Consider the following 25520-nt stretch of genomic DNA (forward strand, 5'->3'; position numbering starts at 1 on the left):
CCCACCAGCAGGGGGAGAACCCAAGGAGTGGCTCTGACTCGCCTAGCTTGGGCCAGGTGAGCACGTGGCTGGGCTCAGCCTGTCCGGTGCTGACCCCTGGGACGCAAGCGGTGCTGGGAGCCTTGGAGAGAAGCGGAAAGCCAGGCAGGTACCTCCCCCCACCCTTGCGGTCTACCACAGCGGAGTATGGATTCCCTGGTGCAAATGCCGACAGTGTGACTTCTGAAGGTCTTACGGCTGCCACGTACCACATCAAGAAGGCACTATTGTCCAGTTCAATTGAGCAGACGTTTATTGAGCACCTATTAAGTGCAAGGCACTGTGCTAGGTGCCATGGGAAATACAAAGAGTGAACACAGACGGTCCCTGCCCGCGAGGAGCTCACAGTCTAGAAACGGAGGTGAGACACAGTACACAATCAGCTGCGGTGACACCAGCCAGCGCGGCAAGTGCCAAAAGCCAGACACAAGTGCTGTGGGTCACAGAGCGCCATGGCGTTGCTTCTGGTCAGAAGCTTGGGCAAGGGGACAAAGAGGATGCAGGCTGGGCCTTTGCAGGGGAAGCCATTTGGGAGAAAGGGCATCTCGAGCAAAGAGGTGCACGCGGAAGCAGGAGCCCACAGGTAACTGAGGAAATGTGTGTGGGCTGCAGCAGGCGTCCGGGGAAGGGCTGTTCCAAGTGGGGCAGTCACTCGTGGCCACGAGGTGGATGGCACAGATACTACACTCCGGAGCGCTGAGCTTGGTGCTCTGGTCGCGAGGCACTGAAGCACTGAACAGAGATGAGGGCGTGACCAGTGGTGTGGTTCTGCTGGATAAATCTGCGAGCACTGCGGAGTCTGGGAGGGAGAGGTGAGCTGACTGGTCAGGGACCGTCGCCCATCGGGAGACCATGAGAGCATGACTGGTGGGCACTGTCAGGCCATGGACATGGGTGGATGGAGGGGACTTTGTGGCAGGGTGGAGCGGGGGTGGAGAGCAAGGGGCCGATGTAGGCAGGGGGTCTGGGGCCAGAGTATGAGGACGGCATAGGGCTTCCAGGTGAGCTGGAAACATGCTCCTGCAGGGGAGGCCTAGAGGTGGGACTAGAAGTCGATGCCCTGGGTGGGGGGGACACGTTGAGCTAGAGAAGTTAGGGAGGAGGAAGGCTGAAGTTAGTGAGCCCTAAGGGTGAGTGCACTTTCTTGCCATGTGGTCCCCAGATAGCCTGCGTGGGACACACCCAGGGAGCTGATGAAATCTTCAATTTCCACGCTTTACTCTAGGGCCACCGAATAAACAGCTCTGGGGGCTGGCTTTGCCCGGTAATCACCATTTTTAGTAAGAGCTGCCCTCCCCACCCCACCATGAATTCCATGGCTGGTCCAAAATTTGAGAACCACCTGTCAAGAAAGAAAAGGGTCTCAACGACTGGCCTTTAAGTAAAAGAAGAGAAAGGAATGAAGAACATTTGGGAGGGAAATTTCAGAAAATGGGGAAAATAAGGGCAATAGTATCAAATATTCTGGTCACTGATATGGACACAAAGACTGAAGATTAAGAAAAGGCCTCTGAACTTGGCAATTACATGGTCCCTGTGACTTTTCTAGACTATTTCCATGTGGTGGGATGAAGGCCAAGTTTGCCAAACAGGAAGTGAAGAGCGGAAAGGTGAGGGAGAGCAGCAGTGCGTGGAGAGGATTCTGAGATCAGGTGCTGTTCTTACAGGATCTGAACTGTAATAACGGGGAATAATGGGGAGGTAGATCATGAAGAAACAAATGGCATGAGGCAGAGTGGCTGACGGAACAGACCACAGTTAGGAGAGGAGAGGGACACAGGAAGGAGGACAGGGGAGGACATGGCAGTGCTGGTGGAGCTGCAAGTAGGAAGGCCACATCTCGGAGGTGCCTGGAGGGGGCAGGCTGGAGCTGAGGGAGAAGGGTGCCCAGGCCCAAACTCAGGAGGCCCAGTGCCCGGGGCATTTCCTGTGATGGAGAAGGGTACTTGGGAGCATGGCTTTCTCCGTGAATCCTATTCCACAAGTGCCACAACAAACCTAAGGAAGCAAGACCGGCCCTAGCCCTCCTCTCAGAGACCAAACGCTGCAACAGGCCTGAGTCGCTGGTGACTCTGCCAAGCCACAGCTGAGCCTGCCAGACAAAGCTGACCCGCCATCCAGGACGGCTGAGATGCCTTCCCACTGTCTTCTAGCCCTCAGCCTACAAGGTCTCAAACACAGGCTCCCCTACAGAAGCGTCAAACAAGGTTTTTTTTCTCCCAGAGAAGGCAGCGGGGGCCTGGGGCAGAAGGTATGTCCAGGAATCATCCCGTATCACCATTTACTTAATTCTCGAACCCTGGACAACCACTCTCAGAGGAGCAGACGCCTGTCTCCTGAATGAGGTGGCATCCCCTGCCCTGCCACCTCCTTCTAGAAAGGCCAGGAAGTGCAGGATGTGGACCCTCGGCACACGCGAGGGAGCACGGCTGCCGACACCAGCGCGGCGGTTCAGAAACCAGCCACTGGGGGAGACCGTCAAGCAGCGTTTGAGGAGCGCCAACACGCAACCTAGGATAGGAGCAGGCTGAGAACAAGTACTTTTTTTTTTTAATGCTTTGAAAACTGGGTTTTTAGGGGCGCCTGGGTGGCTCAGTGGGTTAAAGCCTCTGCCTTCAGCTCAGGTCACGATCCCAGGGTTCTGGGATCGAGCCCCACATAGGGCTCTCTGCTCAGCGGGGAGCCTGCTTCTTCCTCTCTCTCTCTCTGCCTGCCTCTTCGCCTACTTGTGATCTCTGTCAAGTAAATGAATAAAATCTTTGAAAAAAAAAATTGGGTTTTTAAATTTTCAAGTTTCAGAAAGAACTGTGACTTTTGTGTTATGTTGTAATTTATCAAGGCAAGTAACTGACCCACTTAATTTCCTGCATCCTTCCTTCCTATACCCTAGAAAGAGGAAAGGGGCAGGTAGAGCCCTCAGAAACAATACTAAAAATAGAGAGGCTTAGATAACCCAAAGGTCAAGGGTCAAGTCACTTCTGGAGCCTAGGAAACTCTGCAACCCCCAGTCTAGCCAGCCCCACCTGGTGTCACTTGAGGCCTAGTCCCCTTCCAGGAAGACCTGTGTGGCTAAGCCTGGGCCAGTAAGGTTTACTGCTGAGTCCTTCTCTGCAAACAGGAGAAATACTGGATTGGGAAGGTTGTCAGACCAAACCTCAGGCCAGATCAGAGTCTGTGCGAGACGGCCCTAGCCCTCACACGTCTGCCACACTTTTATAAACCACCAGTTCTGAAGCTGAGGCACGGGGCTGTGACTGCATCACTTCCTGCCCGCCCCAAGTCTCCTACCTCCAAACCCACAGCTGGTGGGTGACTCTGGCCACCTGCCCCAAAGCAGCAGCTGACAACCAGTTCCCCATTAGGAGGCATCTTAAAGGCATCTAGAGAGAAAACATGATTGAAAAATACAAGTCCAGCCACCTGGAGGACTCTGGATTCATCCCCTGAGGGAAGCAAGGGTCGTACACACCGGGAGGGAGGCTCCTGGGGAGGCACCAGCTCTGCTCGTGGCCAACAAAGTCCCTTCACCATGAAGAACAGACTGGCCCCGAGTCCACAGCAGCTGTTTCTGGGGGCTGGGAGGGGCACGACCCACAGGGCAGACACAAAACTGACCGTGAGCAGCCGGGGAAGAGAAAGGTAGAAATTACAAAGCCCTTTGAAAGTCCAGAGAACAGTAAAGATGTTACGTATAATTACCCAGGAAAAGAACTTCACGGACACAGAATTTGAGCACTGAAAACACAATACTAAGATCCCAATGCTGAGACAGACTCACTGGAAGGACAGCTGACAACACTAAAAAGACAAATCCAGGAGAAATAAATAAGGGGCTGAGCCCCCACGGCAGCTACTAATGCTATTTATTGGCTTGGGTCATTCTTGAGAATAGAAAACCACTTTTTGGCAAAGCTGAACGAACTTCGCATGGAGGCTGTGGACACAAAATTATGTTTAACAATGGGGCTCTTTCATGGAATTTCCTCACATCCCATTATTATTTTCAGAGGCTAAGACATGACTGCTACTCAGTAGTGAGGCCTCAGCCTGGTGAGCGTGTCAGAGCACTGGACAAAGAGTCCGGTCCCTGCCCAGCTGCTCCACAGCTGTGGACCTGGGCTGTGTGGACACAAGCGTGCTGAGCCTCAGTTCCCTCTTCTGTTGGGGGCAGGGGAAGTAGGGTGGGACTACATGAGTTCTAGAATCTCTTCTTGCCCTGACATTCTGGGAGTCTAACTGTGCCCTGGTCATTAACAATGGCTAGGCACAGGTGCCATCTAGTGGCACCACCTGCCCCCTTTCACAAATGGCTCCAACAAAAGACTCACAGGAGCAAAACCTACTCCTCTGACTCTAATTCAGGGGTGAGGGCAGAGGAGGCTGGGGGTGGTGAGCACACTTCATGTTAGTGGACGTTACATATTCATCTTCAAGAAAATATACTTTAAGAGGTCTTGCTTTCCCTAAGAAAGCAACTCTTTTTTTTTTTTTTTTATTTAGAAAGGCTAATCATATCCATTTGTCAATATTTTCAGCTTTAAGGAAAATAGTTTAAAAAACATAAAAATGTAAATACACTCAAGAGTAACTGCTATTAAACAGTTCTGAACAGGCAGAAAATGTACTTTCCTTTTACAGAAAATGTTAAATCTGTAATAGCAGCATAATTTATATATAGAAAAAGCTGGTTTTGAAAACCCAGATTTTATACACAAAACATCTGTTTTCTATATACTACAACAGTATTTCCACTGGGAAATCGGTCTCTTCACATTATGTCGTTTCCTGCTGCCACGTGCAGACACGAGCTAGAGTGTGACCTTCAGTCCAAAACCATGGCAGACAGTGCGTTCAGGTCTTTCATGTACGGATGGGCCGCCAGTATCTGGTCAATTTTCAGTCTTTGCTCTGAGTCAGGGAAGATCTTCAGAAGGGCTTCCCTCAGTTCGCTGGTTTCCGCAGGAGACCTCTGTGCCGGCATGGGCACACTCTGCTGCATACTGGGAAGGTTCGGCAGAACTGGAAAGCGGGGCTGCTGAGGAAGCCAGTGGCTGGGCGGGGTGCCCTGAATCCGGGCGGGAGGCTGGTGACTGGTGCTGGCTGCCTGGGCGCCGGGGACTCTGAAGCTGGGGTCAAACATGCCCACATTTGGCAAGGCATTGAGTAGGGGCTGCATATCTCTGTGAACAGAGTGAGTCTGGTGAGTTGGGTTAGGAAAGATGAGAAAGCTGTCAAAAATGACCTGCCGCTGACCTTGAGGTTGTGCTGCTCCATGACCTTTGAAGGCAAGCTGCCCACAGATGGGTCCACGGGGAGGACGCCTGTACCATCCCCGACTGGTCATGACGGTGAGTGACAGCTCTCCACGAGCTACCCCACCATCCCAGATCTACAGCTACGAGAACGGACCCCAGCCAACTGTTGGCTCTAAGCCTGAGTTTCTTCTGGGGACTCTAATTCTGTGTGGGGGCCTTGGATGAAAGGGCTTAGAAAAAGGGCCTCCTTTGGGGAGAGGCAGCCACTTCCAATTCCTGGAGTCTCCACCCGTCCCCATCACCAGTCTGGGCGAGGTGTTGGTGCCCACACCTACATGTTCTCTGGGTATGTGTGTGTGTGAAAAGGGCATTTGTCTCATTAAGCAGCTTCCCAGGTGACTCGGACTTGCAGCCAAGAAATGAGGCTGGCTGAACACTTGTCCCAACTTCAAAAGCTAGACCCTCGGTGAGGGGTTATTATTTTTAACTTCTTACTCATTAGTTAACACACTATAAAGAACGATTAAGCGTGCAGGCAGGACAGACCCTGCTGCCAAGCTGCTGAGGTGTGGAAGGAGTCAGAGAACTGTCTTTCCATGAAGTCTGATCCACGGGCCCCGATGCCTGCACACAGGCACCAGGTCTTAAAGGCCCAGCAGCGATGCAACAACACTCAGCGGATGTTAAAATGGCTGCTATTCCCTTGGTGTAAGGAGAGAAGCAGAACCTTGGGAAGTAAGCCCTCATCTGTGTAATAAAACCCAAAGGCTCAAAGGAGACATGATTTCTCAGACCAGGGAGCTGAAATTACATTGGTCTCCTCTGTAGAAGTACCTCTCTGTGAACTACCCCCAAATCCAAACCTAGAACTCCAAAGGGATCTGATTATAAATAAAAAAGATCAGCTGTCACTGGGTCATACTATCTGCCAGCTGGGCACACAGAATACTTTAGTTAACAATATCCATTACCTGAGAATTCTAAAAACAGAAACAACCACTAGCAACATATCTTTAAAAAAACAAAACAAAGACCCAAACTACAATAAAGAAAACCCACACTATCAAATCAATTTCAGAAAAATATGAAATACCGGCTTCTCCTTTCAGTTGAGATAAAGAGTTCCCCAGGTAGTGATTCCTGAATAGTAAGTAAATTAACAGCAGCATAACAACTTAAAAAAGCAAATGATTTTGGAAAATGAATATAAAAGAATATTCACATGTCAAAACGAACCTAAGTGGCATTTGCTAATAAGTGACTGCCAGCAAAATCTGTGGTCTTTTTAGACCTGTCCTAGGATTAAATTAAATTAAATCCTGTCCTAGGATTAAAACCAAAAGGATCACAAATGAAGAACTGGTCTTTAAGGTGAGTGTCTGATTAGCTTTTCAAATATACTACACCCGCGCCAAGTATAAGGCTAATAAAAAATTTAAAAGTGCCATCTTTAGTCCTTCAGAGACATCACTTACACTAAAGCACAAAGAAGTGAAACAAGTCTGTAAATACAAAACAGTGTGAAAAAAGCAAATACCTAAGGAAGACTTCCTTCCGAAGAAAGTCTTCTAATCGAGGTCCACTTCTTCCCAGAGGGTCATCAGGAACCATAAATATATCCCCAACGAAGGTATATTGAAGCAATCTACAACAGAGTATGATTACAATGCTGGAGAAAACATGAAGCTTTTACTGCTGCAGGAACTGAGAAGAAAGTAGCAGTGGCCACCTAATTCCAAGGCAACAGTCACCTATAAAATTGTAAGGCTGCTTAATTGCCTAACGGAAAAAAACAACCAAGTTAAACCATCTGAATTTCTCTTTTGGATACAAATTCAATAAAGTAAGAAACTTTAATCAGTTGGCCCTCACATTTCTTAATGAGACTTGCAGACTTTTTTTATCTGGGCTTTTGGAAGCAGCTTCTTCTCCTAATACAACTTTGAAAACAAGATTTAAAGACTGTCAGCTTAGGACACAGCAGGTGCACAACAAAGGTTTTACTTTTGTTTTGAATAGTTGTGTCTACAGGCAAACCCACTGAAGATAACCTCTAAAACAACAAAACAATATGATCTACAAGGAAAGAAAATCTGAGATCAGTTCAATATGATTTAGTAAGTCTGGGCAAGATATAAGAAAGAAAAGAAGGCCAAGTGCTTGTGTTGGTTGTCTAGACCTCAGTTTCTGCCTTGTTTCGTGAGTTCTGAAGGCAATGGGTTGGTGTACAAACATGAGTCCTGATTGCATTTAGACCTTTCAGACACAGAGGAGTGGCCAGTAAATACTGACAATGAGTCCAGGGCAAAGATCCAACAGAAACATGTCCTCGAAGATTGATGGCTTGTTAAGTGTGCCCAGAAGGTCAAAGACCATTCTCAGTTCAGCTCTCATGAACAGCTTATTACCAGCATGTGAGTCAAAATGCAGAGAGTATTTATCTCACACCTGGGCATTTTACAGTAAAGAATTATTTTCCAAAATCCTCTCATGATTTAGCAAAATACAAATATCAGATAAGGGGCAACTATGAAACCCCAACAGAGGTAAATACCCAGTTGTAGCGGTTACACACTACTACCAACACACAGCTTGAGGTATGCTGATTTACGTTTTTAGATTTGTGGCATTTGGGCCTCCTCCATGGCACCATCACAGATTGGTGCTGTTAGGTAACTCGATCAGATGATGCCTGTTAACGAGAAGTCCTGGAACCCAGTGTTCGCTGATCTTCAGGCAGGCGGACACATTCAGAGTACCATCACAAATAAAACACGTCTGTGAATGCTCTACTCTTGACTTTATTCTGGATGATAATCAAACATAGTTTCAATGTACGTGATTTAACTATTGTGGTAAAGGGTCAAGAAAAGCATCACAGATTAAAAAGCACAAATATGGGATGCCTGGGTGGCTCAGTTGGTTAAGCAGCTGCCTTCGGCTCAGGTCATGATCCCAGCGTCCTGGGATCGAGTCCCATATCGGGCTCCTTGCTCATCAGGGAGCCTGCTTCTCCCTCTGCCTCTGTCTGCCATTCTGTCTGCCTGTGCTTGCTCTCTCTCCCTTTCTCTCTCTGACAAATAAATAAATAAAATCTTTAAAAAAAAAAAAAAAAGCACAAATATTCTTCCCACTCCCAAGAAGTAAAAACTCAACCAGTAGGTTGATTTTGGTCCCAACCTCTTGCTGGAATCACAGCTGTCATTAAATCCAACCTTCGTATTTCATGGTTGGTCAAGTACGGATGCCCAGTGAGCTGCCAAAGTCTCTCCTGGCATCCAGTGCAAGGCCAAGGTAGGGGCCACTTCTGCTCCACTACACTGTTAACAAGAATTAACCACACCATAAACATGGGCCTCGTGCCTCCTGTCAGGGAACACGGATCTCTCAAAGACACCCTGCAGCCACCACAGCGTGCCTATACATCCCCTGCTGGTTTTGTGGCTTTGTACTGGGACCCCCACTTACCTAGAGGGACCAGCCTTAGTACGGGATGGGGATGATTCTTGTTTCCCTATAGTGCTCTCTGCAGGGCCAAGGTGGACACGAAACGAAACCGAACAATGAACAACAAAAAACACTTTACCAAAGACAAAGAAGAAAATATTACCTTTTTGTAATAATTTCTCTCCAAGAGAGTGACTCAGTCACAAATTCTCTGAAGTTATCATTTGTTACAATTATGCCACCAGTTTTGTCCGCTAAGTGTAGTAGAAACCTATAGTAATATAAGAGGTTAAAATGGGCAAAGCAGGCATTCCTGGCTTATAGAAGCTATGTTACAAGAAAACAGAAGGATTTCCTCTTCATAGGAAAATCACCAAAGAATTTAACTATGGCTAGGAGGTAGAAAAGTTAAGTCCTTGTCAGCTGAAGATCAATCTGAAATACTGAATACCTCTGAAATTATTAGTGTGATTATAATGAAGGTCTGGTTTTCATACAATATTATTCTCTTTTTAAAAATGATCTCAACCATGATTTACACATTTTTCTAGAAAAGTTGTATTATCAACAGATAGCGGTCATCAGATGATCCATGAGGACTAAAGTTGAGAATAAATTCGAGCTGACAAGCCTATGAAATCACTATTCAAGTTTTGGTTGCTAAGCTACAGTACTCTGGTTCTGAGGTTAGCTACTTGGTACAATCAGCCTTGCATTAAAAAAACAAGAACAAAAACCCACAGGTTCACATCTTCTGCTCGGACTTGTGATGTATAGAACTATTATTGTGTTTAGCCCAAGTTAGAGATTCACTCAAATGCCATTTACGAGAAGCTGCACTGGTGATAAGGAAGGGTAAGAATTCAATATTGAGAATTCTATTTCATTGCGGCAGATTACTCACGCTCAAACCCTCTTAATGAGAGATTTGTGAGGATAATAATGTTGAGTTTTATCCCTCAGTCAGGGTGACCGCATCTGTCTAAGGCAATGCAGACAAAGACAACAATACATTAAGAGAATCACTAGAATCGAAGGTGCGAACAACTGCTTTTATTAGTGAGAGTGAAAACTTCAAAGGAATTAAAAAAAAAGCCTCATTAGTTTCAGAAGTCTTAGGATGCCTTGGAAAGTATGAATACACATTCTGATTTATTACTGAATATTTTATAAACTACTCCTAGCTGGCATGAATTGCAAGTGATGCGGTTCACTCATAGGTATTAACAAAAGTAGTTAAGGCTTCTGAGTGCGTGTACTATGAATCCAGACATAGATCCACGTCTGCTAAAAAAAACAGAGTCATAATAAATTAAGCAGGGGCGCCTGGGTGGCTCAGTGGGTTAAGCCGCTGCCTTCGGCTCAGGTCATGATCCCAGGTCCTGGGTTCAAGCCCCACATCGGGCTTTCTGCTCAACAGGGAGCCTGCTTCCTCCTCTCTCTCTGCCTGCCTCTCTGCCTACTTGTGATTTCTCTCTGTCAAATAAATAAATAAAATCTTTAAAAAAAAATAATAAATTAAGCACAAGCTTATTTAGTCTGCATACTTACACAGGACTTCAAATTCTGCAGGTGTGCAGCTACAGTGTTAGAGATCTGAAGGCTCTTCACATGCCCCGCAGCCCACCTGACCCTCCACCCGAGCACTGCACGGTCTGAGGCCAGTACCACGGAAGTGGAGTGGGACCTGGTCTCCCAGTACTTTCTCACCCCTGCCCCACCCGACATGCTGTTCTCCTTCCACTTCCTCTCATGCTATTCTCTCACATCAACTCTGATTCTTCCCATCTGATTTGGCCTCTCATTCCAGCCTGGAGAAGGACAAGGGGCTGTCCGTGAGAAGGCCCTCTGAACCTTTTGCTTAAGGAACATCTGCTATCATCCCTAGTCTCTCCCCCAACTCCCTACTGTGGGGCTCTCCTCTTTTCATCTCTCACCCATCTGACTGTCGTTCACTAGTCCGGGTTACAAACTAAACACTGTCTTCAATGTAGGGGGACCACTTTGGTGGAATACTGAGGCAAAACCACCAACACACTCTAAGTGCTTCGGGCCAGAATACCATAAAGGGGGTGAATGCAGGAGTGGAAAGAACAAGAGGCCACTATTTAGGTTCCCAGATACCGGTAGGGTTGCTACTACTGAGTTCACTCCAAAGAGGAGGGTCTGAAAAACTGGCTGTCACGCCACTGGTCATGTTTGGGACCTTCTCTTATTCAACCACAACAACCCACCCCACCTTATTTATTTGTGTGCCTTCTTTAGATCACAAGCTCCTTACAGCAGGACACGTGTCTGAAATCACGTGTCCCCAGAGCCTAGCTCTGTGCATTGTACTTGGTAAGACTGCTAGAAAAAATGAAAAAGACAATAGGCTTTAATTGTCTCCAATGCACTAACACCTGCTTTCTGAGTGACCCACCAACCTAAGAAATGCAGCTTACTCTTATCACACTTTGCGTCAGCTGAGACCATCTTTTATTACGTGGAAGAAATACTAAGGGCTCAGTATGGCAACGACAAACTAAGTCACTGGCCAAAATCAACCAGGAGGAGATGAATCATGTTTGAAAAGCATTCCTGAGGCTGACACCCTAAGACAAGACAAACTTTACTCAAACGTTACTTTCAGTATGCATCAAAAAAGAGAACTCAAGGGGCGCCTGGGTGGCTCAGTGTGTTAAGCCTCTGCCTTTGGTTCAGGTCATGATCTCAGCATCCTGGGATCGAGCTCCGCATCGGGCTTTCTGCTCAGTGGGGAGCCTGCTTCCTCCTCTCTTTCTGCCTGCCTCTCTGCCTACTTGTGATCTCTCTCTCTGTCCAATAAATAAATAAAATCTTAAAAAAAAAAAACAAAAAAGAGAGAGAGAACTCAATGTCTGCTTTTACTTATGGTTTCTCAGTTATGTTTTATTAAGAATACAAATAAGCTTATAAACAAACATTCTAACCAAACAGACTTAAGGTAATGTTCCTAAACCCAAATAACAAAAAAAATATATAATAACCTATTAAGTGAGTATATAACCTTAATGACCATAAACATTAAAATTCTCAAACCCCTGGATCTTTTAAGCCCTTTATGCATGGGGGTCCAAGAGCACCATGAACTGTCCAATGGAACAGGTGGTGGGCTCCTCAGCACCCCTCACCCATCTCAGGAAGGAAAACAGCCTTTCATACCTGTCATCATGAGAAGCAATTCTTTCTCCAAAGACCATCCGGGCAGGAGTTAAAGATAATATTCCAAGCTCCTGGAGCTGAGTTAAGAAGTGCTGTTCTGTTCACGGAATAAGTTGAATACACATTCAGAAAAAGGCTATCTTCCCAGATGTTCAAATAAATGAAACTACCCCCAAATGTTTCACTTGGAGAGTTAGGAAAACCTTTACTGACTCAAGAAGACTCAATGTACTAACTCACTGGATAGGGGAAAAAAAATAAATAAATAAAAATAGAAAACAAGGAACATACATAACTAAGGCAAATACAATGTAAAAAGTGACCTTAGCTAATTTTTAAATATAAAAAAGTTCAACTCATTTGCTCCTGAAATTAAGAGTAGGCCATAAACCTGTATTTAATGTATCCTACCACCCAGGAATTTTTCACACTCATATCACAATCAGTAGGACAGACAGACTGACATTACACAAGTTCCAGAGAGAGGGTTGGGGTGGGACAGGAAACAGGGTTGGAAGCAGGGGGTGTGGCAGGGACACGAGGCTCTGCCCCATCCCAAGGAAGGCCTGTGTGGACCCCATTGCAAGAGTCTGTCAAAATATCCCTCTAGCTGGCACTGTATCCAACCACTCTCAGATATCTGCACGAACCTTTACTGACTTTCATGACACAGAAGAAAAGAGGGTCAAAGCCAAACTGTAGAAAACCAATCAATGGGCAAAAAGCAGCTAAACGTAGCTCGGGGTGAGGGAGTATCCCCTGCAACAGTACTCACTACTGGCTTAGACCGAAATACTGCCCCCCTCCCCCACCCTGGCCAGTGTTTTACTGTCCTAGAGATGCACAGCATGGAGGGCTCACAGGAGGATCACAAGATGCTCTCACAGGTCCTACTGCAAAAATTAGTGGCTCTGCCTCAGTCCTCAAGCACCCTCAGTTAAGACAAATATGCTCTCCAAAACGAGAGAAGTTGGGACACTTGAGAAATGTGTGGTCTTACCATTTCCACCTCAACAGTGACTAAGTTTCACTTCCTGTTCAAATGCTGGGTGAGCTCTGTACTCACACCCTTTCTCTTCCCAATCTACCTTTCGTGTTGAGGCGCTGCTGTGTTAAGCTGTCTGACACAGTCTGAACACTCCTCCTACCATGACCGAGGAAACCACCTTAGGTTTCTCTGGGCTGCTGCATGATTCACTAAGCTCAAAGCTCTGTATGCGGCCCACAGTCAACAGTACCACACGATTAACAAACGTAATTTATGTTAAGCTATTAAACAGACTGCTCAAAAAACACTCTCTATGGGGGTTCCCAAATTTATCAAGTGACCATTTTAAAAAAGACTGTTTAATGAGGCAGAAGCCTAGACTAATGGAAAGATAGATTTAACTTAGTTTTCAGAAAGTTGGGAAAATTTTTTATGTATAAAGAACTCTAACATAACTTTCCATATAAACAACTATGTTAACTTTCCATCCTTCCCCCAAGTACTTCTTATGCTGTAACACACTCCACCTGATGTTCTACTGGGCGCAACAGATTTACCATTTTGCTTTTAAAGCTGCTGTCTAAGGCACATGGCTCTGCTCTAAGTAGCATGTGTTGCAAATAGAAGCCAACTCGTTAAACATCTAGAAAAGGAGAAATCTGGAAGGATCAGTTTGCCTTACCTGTGACATTAGGATCACGCCTTGTTCTCCACTGTGGGACAAATACAGTGATGTTTCTGTTGCCAAGCTTCCAAAAATATTCAACTGCAATTGCAATTCCACGACAAGAAAAGAACTTTTTCAGACCGTGGCTAGAAAAAAACAAAACTTATTTCAGCTTAAACTAATGTTAAGTTTCACCATGAAAAAGTGAAAAGGTGAACTCCATATATAACAAAAACAATTGCAACAAAATTCCCTGTAATACGCTTTTATATTCTTTGGCACCAAACTGCATAGTTTATGACTTTACAAAGCCAAGACAGAAGACTTTGCATGAGAGTGATTCTTAATAGCTTTATGATTTTTCTTGTACTTTGTTCAATCTAATTGAACATGCTATTGGGATAGAAGGCAGTTTGAGCTTCATCGTAATACTTGTTTATTGCACTTTTTATTCTGTTTTCGCTCTTTTTAGAGAGCCCATTCCAAAAAGTCCTGCCTGGTCATTTGATCTCTAAGAGCATTTTACACATTTTATTAAGGAACTTGTTGCTGGGGGCACTGGAGTGGCTCAGTTGGTTAGGCATCTGCCTTCAGTTCAGGTCATGATCCTAAGGTTCTGGGATTGCTTCTCCCTCTCCTTCTCCCTCTGCTGCTCCCCCTGCTTATGCTCTCTCCCTCTCTCTCTAATAAATAAAATCTTAAAGGAAAAAAGAAACTTGCTGCTGAAGCAGAAGTAGACATGACTCTTCCATGGTCCTCACAACTTCCAAAGGCTACAGATGCCTCCAGCTCCAGGGCTCCATACCCTTTCTAGGGAACTGTGAAACCTACTCAGTTGACAGCTTCCCAGAGATAAGTTGAGGACACAATTCCAGTGGAACTAACTGGAGGCCATGGCAGATGCTTTTACTGAAGGAAACAGAAAGTGTGGGGAGCAGATGCAAACAAATAATGAACTGTATAGAATGTAAGTCAGGATACGATTTTCTGTAAAGGACCAGATAGGCCTTGCAGGCCATATGGTCTCTGCTGCTCCACTCAAGTCCGCCAACTGGAAATGAATGAGGGTGGCTGTGTTCTTTATTTACAAAAACAGGTGGTAGTCAGATTTGGCCCACAGTTTGCAACCCCTGGTATAGTGGATTAAAAACTGACCCCACCCAAAAATGTGGTAACAAATTTCAAAAGAAATGAGAAAAAATATTTAAACTGTATTTTCCCATATAAGTAAAAGTGGAGGCTTAAAAAAAAAAAAAGGGTTTTCAAAGTTTGACATTTTGTTGGTGGTGATCTATTTTCTAACCATGAATATTAGAAAGAAAGAAAAAAAAAAAAAAACCTCAAAACCCCAAACTGTGAAGCTACAGTTTATGAAATGAGCATAATCTATCTTCACTATTTCAATAGTTACTTAGGTTCTAGTGACAGGAAATCCTGCATCTTCAGTCCTGTCTTCTCTTCATATCTAGGGTCTCCATATCAAAATTACCCGGTGGAGAATTCCATCACTTAGAAGTCCTGCCACCTCAGGCACAACGTGTCCCAAGTAAACCCCAGGCTCTCCTAATTCCCATCCCTCCTCAAAACTCCAGTGAGACCCTGAAATACAGCCGCCAGGTCTTCTATCCTGCTCAGGGTCATCAGTGGCAGCATTCCTTTCAACAAACTCAGGGCACGGCTTCAAGGTCCCCTCCATACCTCTCTAGTAGGAGGGATCTAGCTATCACCATGCATTATCACACTCGTTTCTGGCCAGGTGGGCTTGCCATCGCCCTCTTCCTCGGCAGTGAGCTTTCTTTTTGCTGCTATCTTTGTAGACCTTCTCTTATACCTTTCTCCAATGCTCTAGGCACACAATTCCAGACCTTCTTCTATGGCGCCATTTCTAGAAACAGGTCCTCAATCATCTCTCCTCTTTCCTGTCTTGCTATCCTGTATCGTCTACCGGAATGACAGAATTTAGAAGAAGGAACGAAGTTAGATTCCTATTAGATAAAAAGAACGAAAGCCCTGAGAGGCTGAGCAACTTTCCCAGGCTGCACTGCCACAGGGTGGTTGTGCTGGGATTACTCAGGCTTCCTCACTCCTAAGCCAGTGCCCCTCCTACCACCCTACACTGGGACTGTCCCCAGCTAAATCTATATTCTCACGAAGGAGAAATGGTCTGGACATTCAATAAACATCTAACACTCAGAAGAACAGCTCAGAAACTTCTCCTTTAAGAGTCTAAGGCCCACTCTCTCTTCTCTGTGAGCCACAAATAAGAGACTGCACCGGCATCAGCTCTGCTCCAGAAAACATATGCAAGTAAACCTTCTTGATGAAGTAACTCAGCAGTGATCTGTTTATCTAAAAGCATTCAAAACATGGCAAGAATGTAGCAACAGGACATCTGCTACTGGAGAAAGGCTGGAGGTAGTTTTTGTAGGCGTCATCTTAAAAGAAAAAAAATCTCTAAAAACCATTCTAACTGCTTAACAGCAAGAACACACCCAGAGTTAATGTCAACCACAGCCTTAACATGAAAATAAAATAAAAAAAAAACAAAAAACAAACAAACAAACAAAAAAAACAGCTTACTGGTTCTTAGAAAAACCAAGGGATATGTATGTTATTTAAGTCCTGAAAAGAAAAACCCTTGAGAGAAATGCACTGAAAAGGCTTGTAAAGTTTGGCTTATTCATCAGCTACAAACGTGTACTAACTTTTTCCCTCCCTATAAAGCTTCTTTGGAGTGCAACAGTAGAAAGTAGGTGGAATCCAGCTCTGTCCCACGGGGTCCTAGGGGAAAAGGAAGGGAAATGCAAGTAGATGCAATCCCACTGCGCTATACCACGCACAAACTTACAGTGGAAGAAATGGCATTTCCGTAAACATTAGCTCTGTACTAATTTCCAGTGTTATCCTTAGTGATAAGATCAAATCACTGTGGGTACCTTGAAAAATCTTGAGAGCTGTTTTAGGAATAAAAACGGCAGTTCAAAATTCTGGTGGAAAACACACAGATTCAGCCAAAAAATGGAACTATACAAGAAAATCAAGTGCAGCCAAATTCGTGTTCTCCGAGTAATACAGAAGGTCCCTGTTGCTTCCTACTTCAACTCCCCAACATCCTGGCTAGGCAGAAATGTGCCTCCTCACCTCCCTGCAGTCAAGTCAGAGGAACCTATTGACAGGTAGACCCAGACCAATTGTCTATTTAGACTCTGAGACAAAGGGTTTACATACCGTAACTTCTCCTCTACTTCTGGGAAGGCCAAAGGTCTGGGGCTTCCAGCTCCGAATGCAGAATGAACAGATTAATAGGCCCGAGGAGCCAGGTGTGTTGGCTCTCAAGGGAGATTTAAACTCCTATTCCATGTAGTTGGAAACAAGTTACATCATCTGGTTGTTTTCCATATTATAGCAGGCATTAAACTGGAAGGAAGAATGTCCCACACAGAAAGGAGATGGGCAACAGACGCTTGATAAAAACTCACAGTAGTGATAGAACCAGACCATGCAATGTAGGGGAAATGGTGAAAAAACTCTTTTGGAGTTACCCCGGAAAAAAGTCATTTCCTTCTATAGTTTCCACTAATAAAAAAAGCCATGGGACCCTGGTACAGAAGACTAGCATGAAAAAAATGCTGAAAATACATAGTGCTGAAAAGTGAAGGGGCAAACCTCATCTACACAGAAAATTATCTATCCAGGTGAGTCAGGTGTCCTAATGCTAAAGTTTCAGAGTGACCGAGTCTGAGTGTTATCTAGCCACCACTGTGATGTCTAGCCGTGCGCCACAAACAATTTCCATTTACTCATCATTTGACTCATTCATGGTGACAAGGGGAAAAACCAAGTAGAGATACGCATAATTAGCAGCATGAAGTGGGTATTTTGGAATTTCTCACAGTGTATATGAATTGCAAACAGCATGCTGGATAGGCTAATATAATAAAGGACTGGCAGACACCCAGAGATGGGTAGGTCTGAGCTGCTCCAGAGTAGGATCAAACCAACAAATCCTATTGTTTAAGAGTTCAAATTTCCTTTTTAACTACTTCCGCACCAGTTGGGTCAAATAAGTGAGGTTTACTCAGCAATGCTTAAGCAACTCAAGACTTAAGTACTCTACATTGCCAAGGCCTGAAAATTCCAACCTCATTTTCGATGGGAGGAGGCAGGATATATGATGGCTCTGGGAGCCTGTGGGCCCACATCTCCTATCTGTGAAATCTTGGATAAGATTTTTAAGCCATTTTATGTTATAAAAGTATAGATAATTTTTATCTCACAAAATCAGTGTGAAGATTACATTTTAAAAAAGAAAAGTACCTAAAACATAATAAATGTTTCAGTTTTAAGATTTCAAATATTTGCTGAAAAATGTCTCAGTTAAACTTTAAATTGATCACTGGAATAGGAAGTTATAAAAGAGTGGGGAAAAGTCATCTTAAAAATCCTAATATTTAAGTCTTTAGGTCATTCATTCAACAGAATGTTACTGAGTGCCTACCATGTGCCATCACCATGGACCCTGGGTGTATTTCAGTTAACAGGACACATACAAATCACTTCTTCCATGGAATGTACAATCTAGAATCCACATTTACTATCAAAGTGATCTCAAACAAGGATCAATTTTTTCCCAAATTTAAAAAATGTTGAGTTGAAATTCACATAATATAATCATTTTGAAGTAACAATTCAGTGGCATTCAGTACATTCACAGTATTGTACAATCACCATTTAGATCTTGTTCTAAAACATGCCATCACTCCAAAATAAGACCCTGTCCTATTAAGCAGTTCCTCCCAGGATAAGAGTTAATTTTAGTTACTGATATTTTCAGATCAATCTTTATCAAATTAAGTATAAGTCTGTCTTTTTTGGATAATACATCCTTATAAATAAATGTTGCTTCAAACACAGACATCTGTGAATTCAAAGAAAACTGGAATCCTCCCCAAATAATCAGCTTTTAAAAGGAAAAGTAATGAAAGTCTGCTCATGGCTCCCCTTAGTGCACTAATTCAGTGGTTTTCAAAAGAAATGGCACTGCACCCATGGGTGTTAGGAATATCTGCGAGTGTTCTGGGGTGTCATACTATGGGCAAAGCAGGAGGGACTAGATATGCAAAAAATCCTGTCATGAAAGGCAGTACCACTCTAGCAGTACCACTCTAAATTCCAATAGTGACCCCTCTGAGAAATACATTAGTTACTACTCCCAAACGTTTTTAAATAGTGGCATCATCACCGCTCGTTCTATGTTAATTTACATTTCTTAGTCCTTCAACACCAATTTGGAAATCTTTCCAGTTATAAAAATTGAAAAAGGATTACTATTACTCACAATCATGACCTAAATTTTATTATCACCACTTGCTAAAGAAATCATAACAACGAGGAACTGGTGCTGGGCTTGGACTGTGGGTGACTGAAACTGCACTTTACATTTTTACTTAGATAATGCTATGCGGTTGTGGGCCATTTGCTGGGTTTCCCCGAAAAGAACTGCCAAAAAGCAAAGTGAAATGACAACAAACAGTATTATTTAGAAATGAAGACAAGTGTATTATGTATTTTTCCAGCCTGTCTTCAAACATTAACATGGGGAATGCTGGGATTTTTCTTTCTTTCTTTTCTTTCTTTTGACAGCAAAATACAGCATCAACAATTCAGTCAAAAAATAAAAAGAATCCTTATTTTAAAAAACAGACATTAAAGTATTTAGGGATAAAATGACATATCTGAGCTTTTCTTTAAAATAACTTGGGTGAAAGGCAGTAGTGGGGGTATAGGCTCAACAAGACTGGCCATGAGCTGAGAACTACTGAAGGTGGGGGATGGGCACATGGAAATCCCAAATTCAAAAAGAGATTCATCCTATTACCTTTTTATGTATTTGTTTGAAAACTCAGTAAAAAATTAACAAAACAAAAAAATATATAGCACTTATAGAATTCCTAGGAGAGAGGTCACATACACCTTCGCTAAAATTAAGAAGAGTTTCACCGTCTTCATCTGGCGTCCAGATGCCCCTTTTCTTAAATGACAGCCACTTAAAATGCCAGACCTTGCAGGCTTCTTCAAAATCAACGGAGTGACTGACTTTGAAAACTAGAGAGAGACTTTACCTACCAGTTGTTGAAATGGCATGATAAAGGTGCCCTTTAGGATAGGGCAAAGGCAATAGATTACAGCAAGTGAAACCCAGCAGACAGAAACCTACATTAGGTCAAACAGCTGGTCCACAGCAGGTCAGAGACTCCCACTTGATCCCCTCTCCTCTTCTTAGTCATTGTATTAAACCTCCCCTTAGAGAAGAAACCCAACCTTGTACCAGATACATAAAATACAGACTCTTCAGAGGGTTCTAAGACAGGTTAAATAGAAATGATCTTTTAACTCTTTTTGCTAAAAGCAAATATACAAGCTTTTCGTAGCAGCAGAGGACCATGAAGAAGCTCGAACTGATGAACTTCCTTAGGAAGGAAATTGCTATCACTCTATCAACAAAGAACAACAGAAGTACAGCACATCCATTATCACTGCACTCTTCCCTAGAACCCCAACATACTGTAGCGTAAAGAGACAGAAAAATCTTTTTGGCTTTAAGCTCCATCCTCATATTCAGAACCTAATGGAATTCATGGTATTAAGAACCTAATGATTAAAAAAAACCACAAAAAACAGCAGCTAATGCTGTAAAAATCTCTATACCGTGATCACTGACTAGGCAATGCAAAAGTGAAGACAAATTTTCTATTATCTCTCACCCTCAGAAATTTAGGTTCAGCAAGATGAAAAGCAAAGTTTACAACTCCAGAAGATGGAATAACACAACTTTCCAAACAGCTGCTTCATGTTTTCTTTTTCCAGGTAAGAAAATAGATCAGCTAAACAGATGCATACCATAAGTTCCTTCAACTGCATGTAATTCTGAGACACTGCTTAGGGTCCTATTTACAACTATAATATAACTTGCAAATAGTGGACTTACGTAATTGCGACATTGCTCCCATCTATAACAATGTGCTTCAAATCCGTTCTCCCTGGCTCATTTTTTAATTCCAGCTTGTAGGGTACTTTCAGAGTATCTCGGAACCTTTGAACGCCAGTGACGGAGGAATCAATATGATCAGACGGTCCTGCCAACCTTGTGTCAGTAACGGAAGGTAACAGCTGGGGCAGTGGCATTGGTGGAGAAAGGGGTGGACAATTTGGCTTAGACTGGGGAGAGCTACAACACCCTGATCGGTTTTCACAAGGAGACCTCATACTACTTGGAAGTAAGGGCTCTGCTTGCTGTTGCACACCATTTTCAGGAAAAACTGGAATTCTGGGCTGGTGACTTGAAGCTCCTCTTGAAACAAAACTGACAACTTCTTTGGGACTTGAAGGAATAACAGATGGTGAAAGGCCATCAGTTTCAAGGTCCATGTTACAAACGTAATTCTGGTTTGAACTCCAGATTTCTTGTTTCTGTTCTATTGGCACTGTTCTGAAAGTATTAATTTTGCAATTTGAGGTACATGGTTTTGATTCTTTGAATGGTAACTGAGAAAATTTTTCCACCATATTTTGCTGTGTGTGAGTTTGTGTTTTCTTTGGAGTGGAATCCGTTGTAAGCTCATTTACGCTGCTACAAACACCTTTGTTTTTGGTTCTGTTAGTCTCTGGATACACAGTACCAGGTGAAAATTCTCTGTCTTCTTGGAATCTTTTATTTTCTTTTTCAATTTCTTCTAAGAGCAATAATGGTTCAGTAGACGGCCCATACTCCCTAATGACCTTTTCAACAATTTCTTGGGAATAGCCCATGGTTTTAAAAAAGTTTACGAGGATGTTGTATTCCATTTCCTCAGTAGTGTCCTTTACATCGGGACTTAAATTTTCAGGATCAACAGAAGAATCGGATAAGTCAATGATTACATTTCCAGCTAATGTCTTACCATCATCGAGAAGCTCCCCCTCTTGAACATTTTCCAAAGAAAACTGTTTCTTGGTATGCCTTTCTTCAGAATCAGAAAATCTCCTTTTGTGACAAATTCTGTCCTTGGATAATGTCTCTTCGTCTGGGCTTAGACCATTTATTGGAACAAAAAGTACATCTTGTGAACTAGAAAAGACCGTGTCCATTTGTTTTGTAAGCTCAGAAACAGGAGTGCCAGCTTTATTTCTTGCATCTTCCTGCAAAACAATTTCATCTCTGGAAATATTCAGCCCTGTGGCAGCATTCTGTGGAAACTCTGTTTGTTTAGAATCTCCAATTTCAATAACATCATCATCTCCCGTTTCAAAGAAATTCTCCTCACCTTGTGTGAGTGTCAAAAGCTCTTTTTTCAAGGAAGTGGGCAAAATCAACAAGTCCATTGTATAGTTGTCAGCCCGAGCTTCAACAAATTGTTTAAATTCCCTTTTCACCTCGGATTCTTTCTGACTGTTGGGTAGGTTCTCATTATTCTCAAAGAGCTTTACAAACTGCTGAATGTGACTCCTAGCCATGACTACAGCTTCGGCACTTCCTCTGATGCCAAGAAGACCAATGTCCAGAATGCAGAGATCGGCACAGGTGTCCTGAATCAAGCTTTTCAGAAACAGGCTTTGGGCCCCAACAAAAATGCAGTGCATGGCCTTCGGGTAACATTCTCTTTCTTCTAGTTCAGGTTCACAGATTCCTTTAATATATTCCTGTAAAGAGGAGTTAAGAAGTAAGATCAATTTTCAAAAGCTCTTTATAGCACCTATTATGTTACACATAATGACAAATGTCAAGATGTACAAAAATCAAAAGCATGCTAATAATTTGGGGGAAAAATGTCACATTTTAAATAAAAGATTCAAGATAACAGATGTAAGTTGCTTAATCGTTTCTGTTGGACTTGAAAATTTTGCTAAAAAAGCCCGTGTTAACATTTTCAATAATGTATCCTGCAATATCATCTTTGGGGTATGCCCAACTGCACAGTGGGTAAGGACAAGACTGGATTTATTTACATCTATAAAGAACAAACATTTTGCTTGCCACCAGATATTTATTGATACAATGACATAATTAAGAGATAAGATAATCAAGTCAAACAGTTTACTCCAGAATAAACCTTGACTTTTGCTTTGCTACTATTGCCCTTAGTTTCCAGATAAAACAGAGATTCTGAAAGCTTTAAAAAATAAAATAAAATAAATTCCCTAGCTGGCTAGAACAATGCATAGTCTATATAATTTTATGTCTTTTTTTTTTTAATAGAAAGGGCAGACTGTTTAAATGTAGATCTAAATAGAAAGAACCAGAGAGTGCTGGACAGTACTGCCCCCTCTCAGATAGAAAACCGAGTTTCTAGTAAATCTGGTATTAAATAAGGCCTCAGTGAGGTAAGAAAGGGAACAGGGTTCTCCAGCCAATTAGGTTGCTCCCAGAGGCCAAAGTGTGAATGATGTGAACAATGAACACGCATGCACACACTCAGGCATGGTAGGATACACTTAGTAATGTGGGTGCTGGAGTCTGTTCCTGGGCTCAAACCCCAGCTCTGGGGGTCTGGAGGCCTTGGTACAGTTCCACAGCCCCTCTAACCTCATGTCCCCACGTATAGGAGTGAGAAGAAGATGGTGCAATCCCAGGTGTTTTGAGGAAATTCGACGAGATAGTAAAATTCTGATGACAGTGTCTTGTATCTAGTAAGTGCTTCCTAAATAATAACACTCCTAAATTATTAGTGCAAATTTTCTGGAAGGACATTTATAAGAAATGAGCCTGGAAACACATGACCCATACTTGACACGAAAATCAGAACGGCGCTCCCCCAAATGTTGCTACTGCAGAGCTCCGGTGAGGTTCGGCAGCCCTGCCCCTGCTGCCTGCTTGTTGTCACAGGGGTCACACAGCTTCAGGGAGAATTCATATACCAATGGGTACGTATCCCTGTGAGTAGAAACAGGAGGAAAATGTCGGAGAGGAAACATCTGATCTAAGCTTTATGTATTTATGTATTTAAGTATTATGTTCAATCACAAGATCCTCTTAGGTCCTCTGGATAAACCTGGCATGTAGGTGGGCTTGGTGGTGAAGATGGGAGATGACTGGTGCAGGACAGAGGTGTGCTGGTTGTTTATTAGAGCGGTCTGCTAATTTTGCGACACGGTAACTGCGTTAAACACAAAGTATAGTAACCAAACATCTTTTTTTCCTGAATGTGTGAGCAGAGTGCTAAATACTGATGTCAGCCTCCCTGAACACATCCAAATGGACATTTTGCTACCACTTGTTTGAAACTATGCTGCATTGTGTTTTTAAGTTATTTCTCTTTAAAAACATTTTTATTTTTAAATAATCATGGGTTTCCAGGAGGCTGCAAAGACAGGACATAAAGGTTCTGTGTACTCTTCACCCAGTTCTTTCTAATCACTACTTGTATCTTACCTAATTACAGCACAGTATCAAAACCTGGTGTACACAGTTCTGTGCCATTTTATCACATTCAAGCAAATACCACTTCAATCAGCATAATGACTCCATCACCACAAAGATTACCTTCATGCCACCCATTAGTCCTATTTACCCCTACTTCTACCCGCACCATCCCTACCCCCAACAACTGCTCATCTGTTTTTGTCTCTATCATATTGTGACTTCAAGAATGTTACATAAATAGAATTATACAGTTTCTGCCTTTTGAGACTGGCCTTTTTCTTAAAATTTTACATATTTATTTGATAGAGAGTGAAAGAAAGCACAAGCTGGGAGAGCAGAGCAGCAGAAGGAAAAGAAGCAGGTTCCCCATTGAGCAGGTAGCTGGATGCGGGACTCAATCCCAAGACCTTAGGATCATGACCTGAGCCAAAGGCAGACGCTTAACTGACTGAGCCGCCCAGGCCCCTCCAGATTGGCCTTTTTCACTCAACATGATGCTCTTGAAACCCACCCAAGCTGTTACATGTATCAAGCTCTTTCCTTTTTATCGCTGAGTCCTATTCCATGATACAGATGAACTACAGGTTTTTAACCACTATCCACTGAGTGGCATTTTGGTTGTTCCTGTTTGGAGCCATTACAAATGAAGCCACTATGAACAATTTTCATGAACAGGTTTTCATGTGAATTTAACTTTTCATTTCTCTAGGATAAATGCTGCGCCATATGGTAGGTGCATGGTTAGATTTCAAGGAACTGCCAAACTGTGCTCCAGAGTAACTGTAACATTTTCCATTCCCACAACAATGTATGAGATCAAGAGATCCAGTTTTTCCTCATCCTCACCAGCAGTTGATAGTGCTACTATTTTTTATTTTAGCTGTTCTATTAAGAGTATAGTGTATCTCATCATGGTCTTAGTTTGTATTTCCCTAATGGCAAGTGATACTGAGTATCTTTGCATGTGTTATTTGCCATCTATATCCCTCCTTTGCAAACTGTCCGCTCAATTTTTTGGTCCATTTTTTAACTGGAATATTTGGGTTTTGGGAGTTGTTGATATGTTCTAGAAAGATAGGAGTCCTTTCTCAGATGCGCAGCTTACAAATATTTTGTTCTCTAGTTTGCTTTTTCATCCTCTTAACAGGATCTTTTGTGACAGGAGACAGTTTTTAATTTTAGGGAAGTTTAGTTCATTGGCTTTCTCTTCACCAAGCCCCAGATCCCAGATAGTTCTCCTGTGTTAATCTTCCAAAAGTCTTACATTTAAATTTACAACCCATTTTGAGTTGGCTTTTGTATAAGATATGAGATTTAGGATGAGGTTCATGTTTTTGCTTATGGATATCTAATTGCTCCAGCACCATTTCTGGAAAAGAATATCCTTTCTCTAAGTACTTTTGCAGGTGTCAAAAATCAGTTGGTCATACTTTTGTGGGGCTATTTCTGGGTTCCCTATTCTGTTCCACTGGCTTAGGTATCTATTCATCAATGCAAAAGAACAGAATCTTTTTTTTTTTTTTTTAAAGATTTTATTTATTC

General features: G+C 43.1%; 1 protein-coding gene across 1 annotated transcript in view; it reads right to left on the bottom strand.

Moving 5' to 3' along the window:
• Nucleotides 1-2787: 2787 nt before the first annotated feature.
• LOC111157318 (NEDD4 binding protein 1) overlaps nucleotides 2788-25520 on the bottom strand; it is a 45894-nt gene continuing 23161 nt past the window's right edge. The window contains exons 2-7 of the mRNA XM_022518622.1: nucleotides 20568-22258; nucleotides 13595-13725; nucleotides 11925-12021; nucleotides 8905-9012; nucleotides 6832-6939; nucleotides 2788-5219 (exon numbers count right to left, since the gene is read on the bottom strand). Of these exons, the coding sequence (XP_022374330.1) occupies nucleotides 4862-5219; nucleotides 6832-6939; nucleotides 8905-9012; nucleotides 11925-12021; nucleotides 13595-13725; nucleotides 20568-22258 (2493 nt within the window). The 3' untranslated portion in view covers nucleotides 2788-4861. The remainder of the gene's footprint in view (nucleotides 5220-6831; nucleotides 6940-8904; nucleotides 9013-11924; nucleotides 12022-13594; nucleotides 13726-20567; nucleotides 22259-25520) is intronic.

Source organism: Enhydra lutris, unplaced genomic scaffold, assembly GCF_002288905.1.
Source record: "Enhydra lutris kenyoni isolate GAN:26980312 unplaced genomic scaffold, ASM228890v2 scaffoldscaffold54, whole genome shotgun sequence".
Classification (NCBI taxonomy): Eukaryota; Metazoa; Chordata; class Mammalia; order Carnivora; family Mustelidae; genus Enhydra; species Enhydra lutris.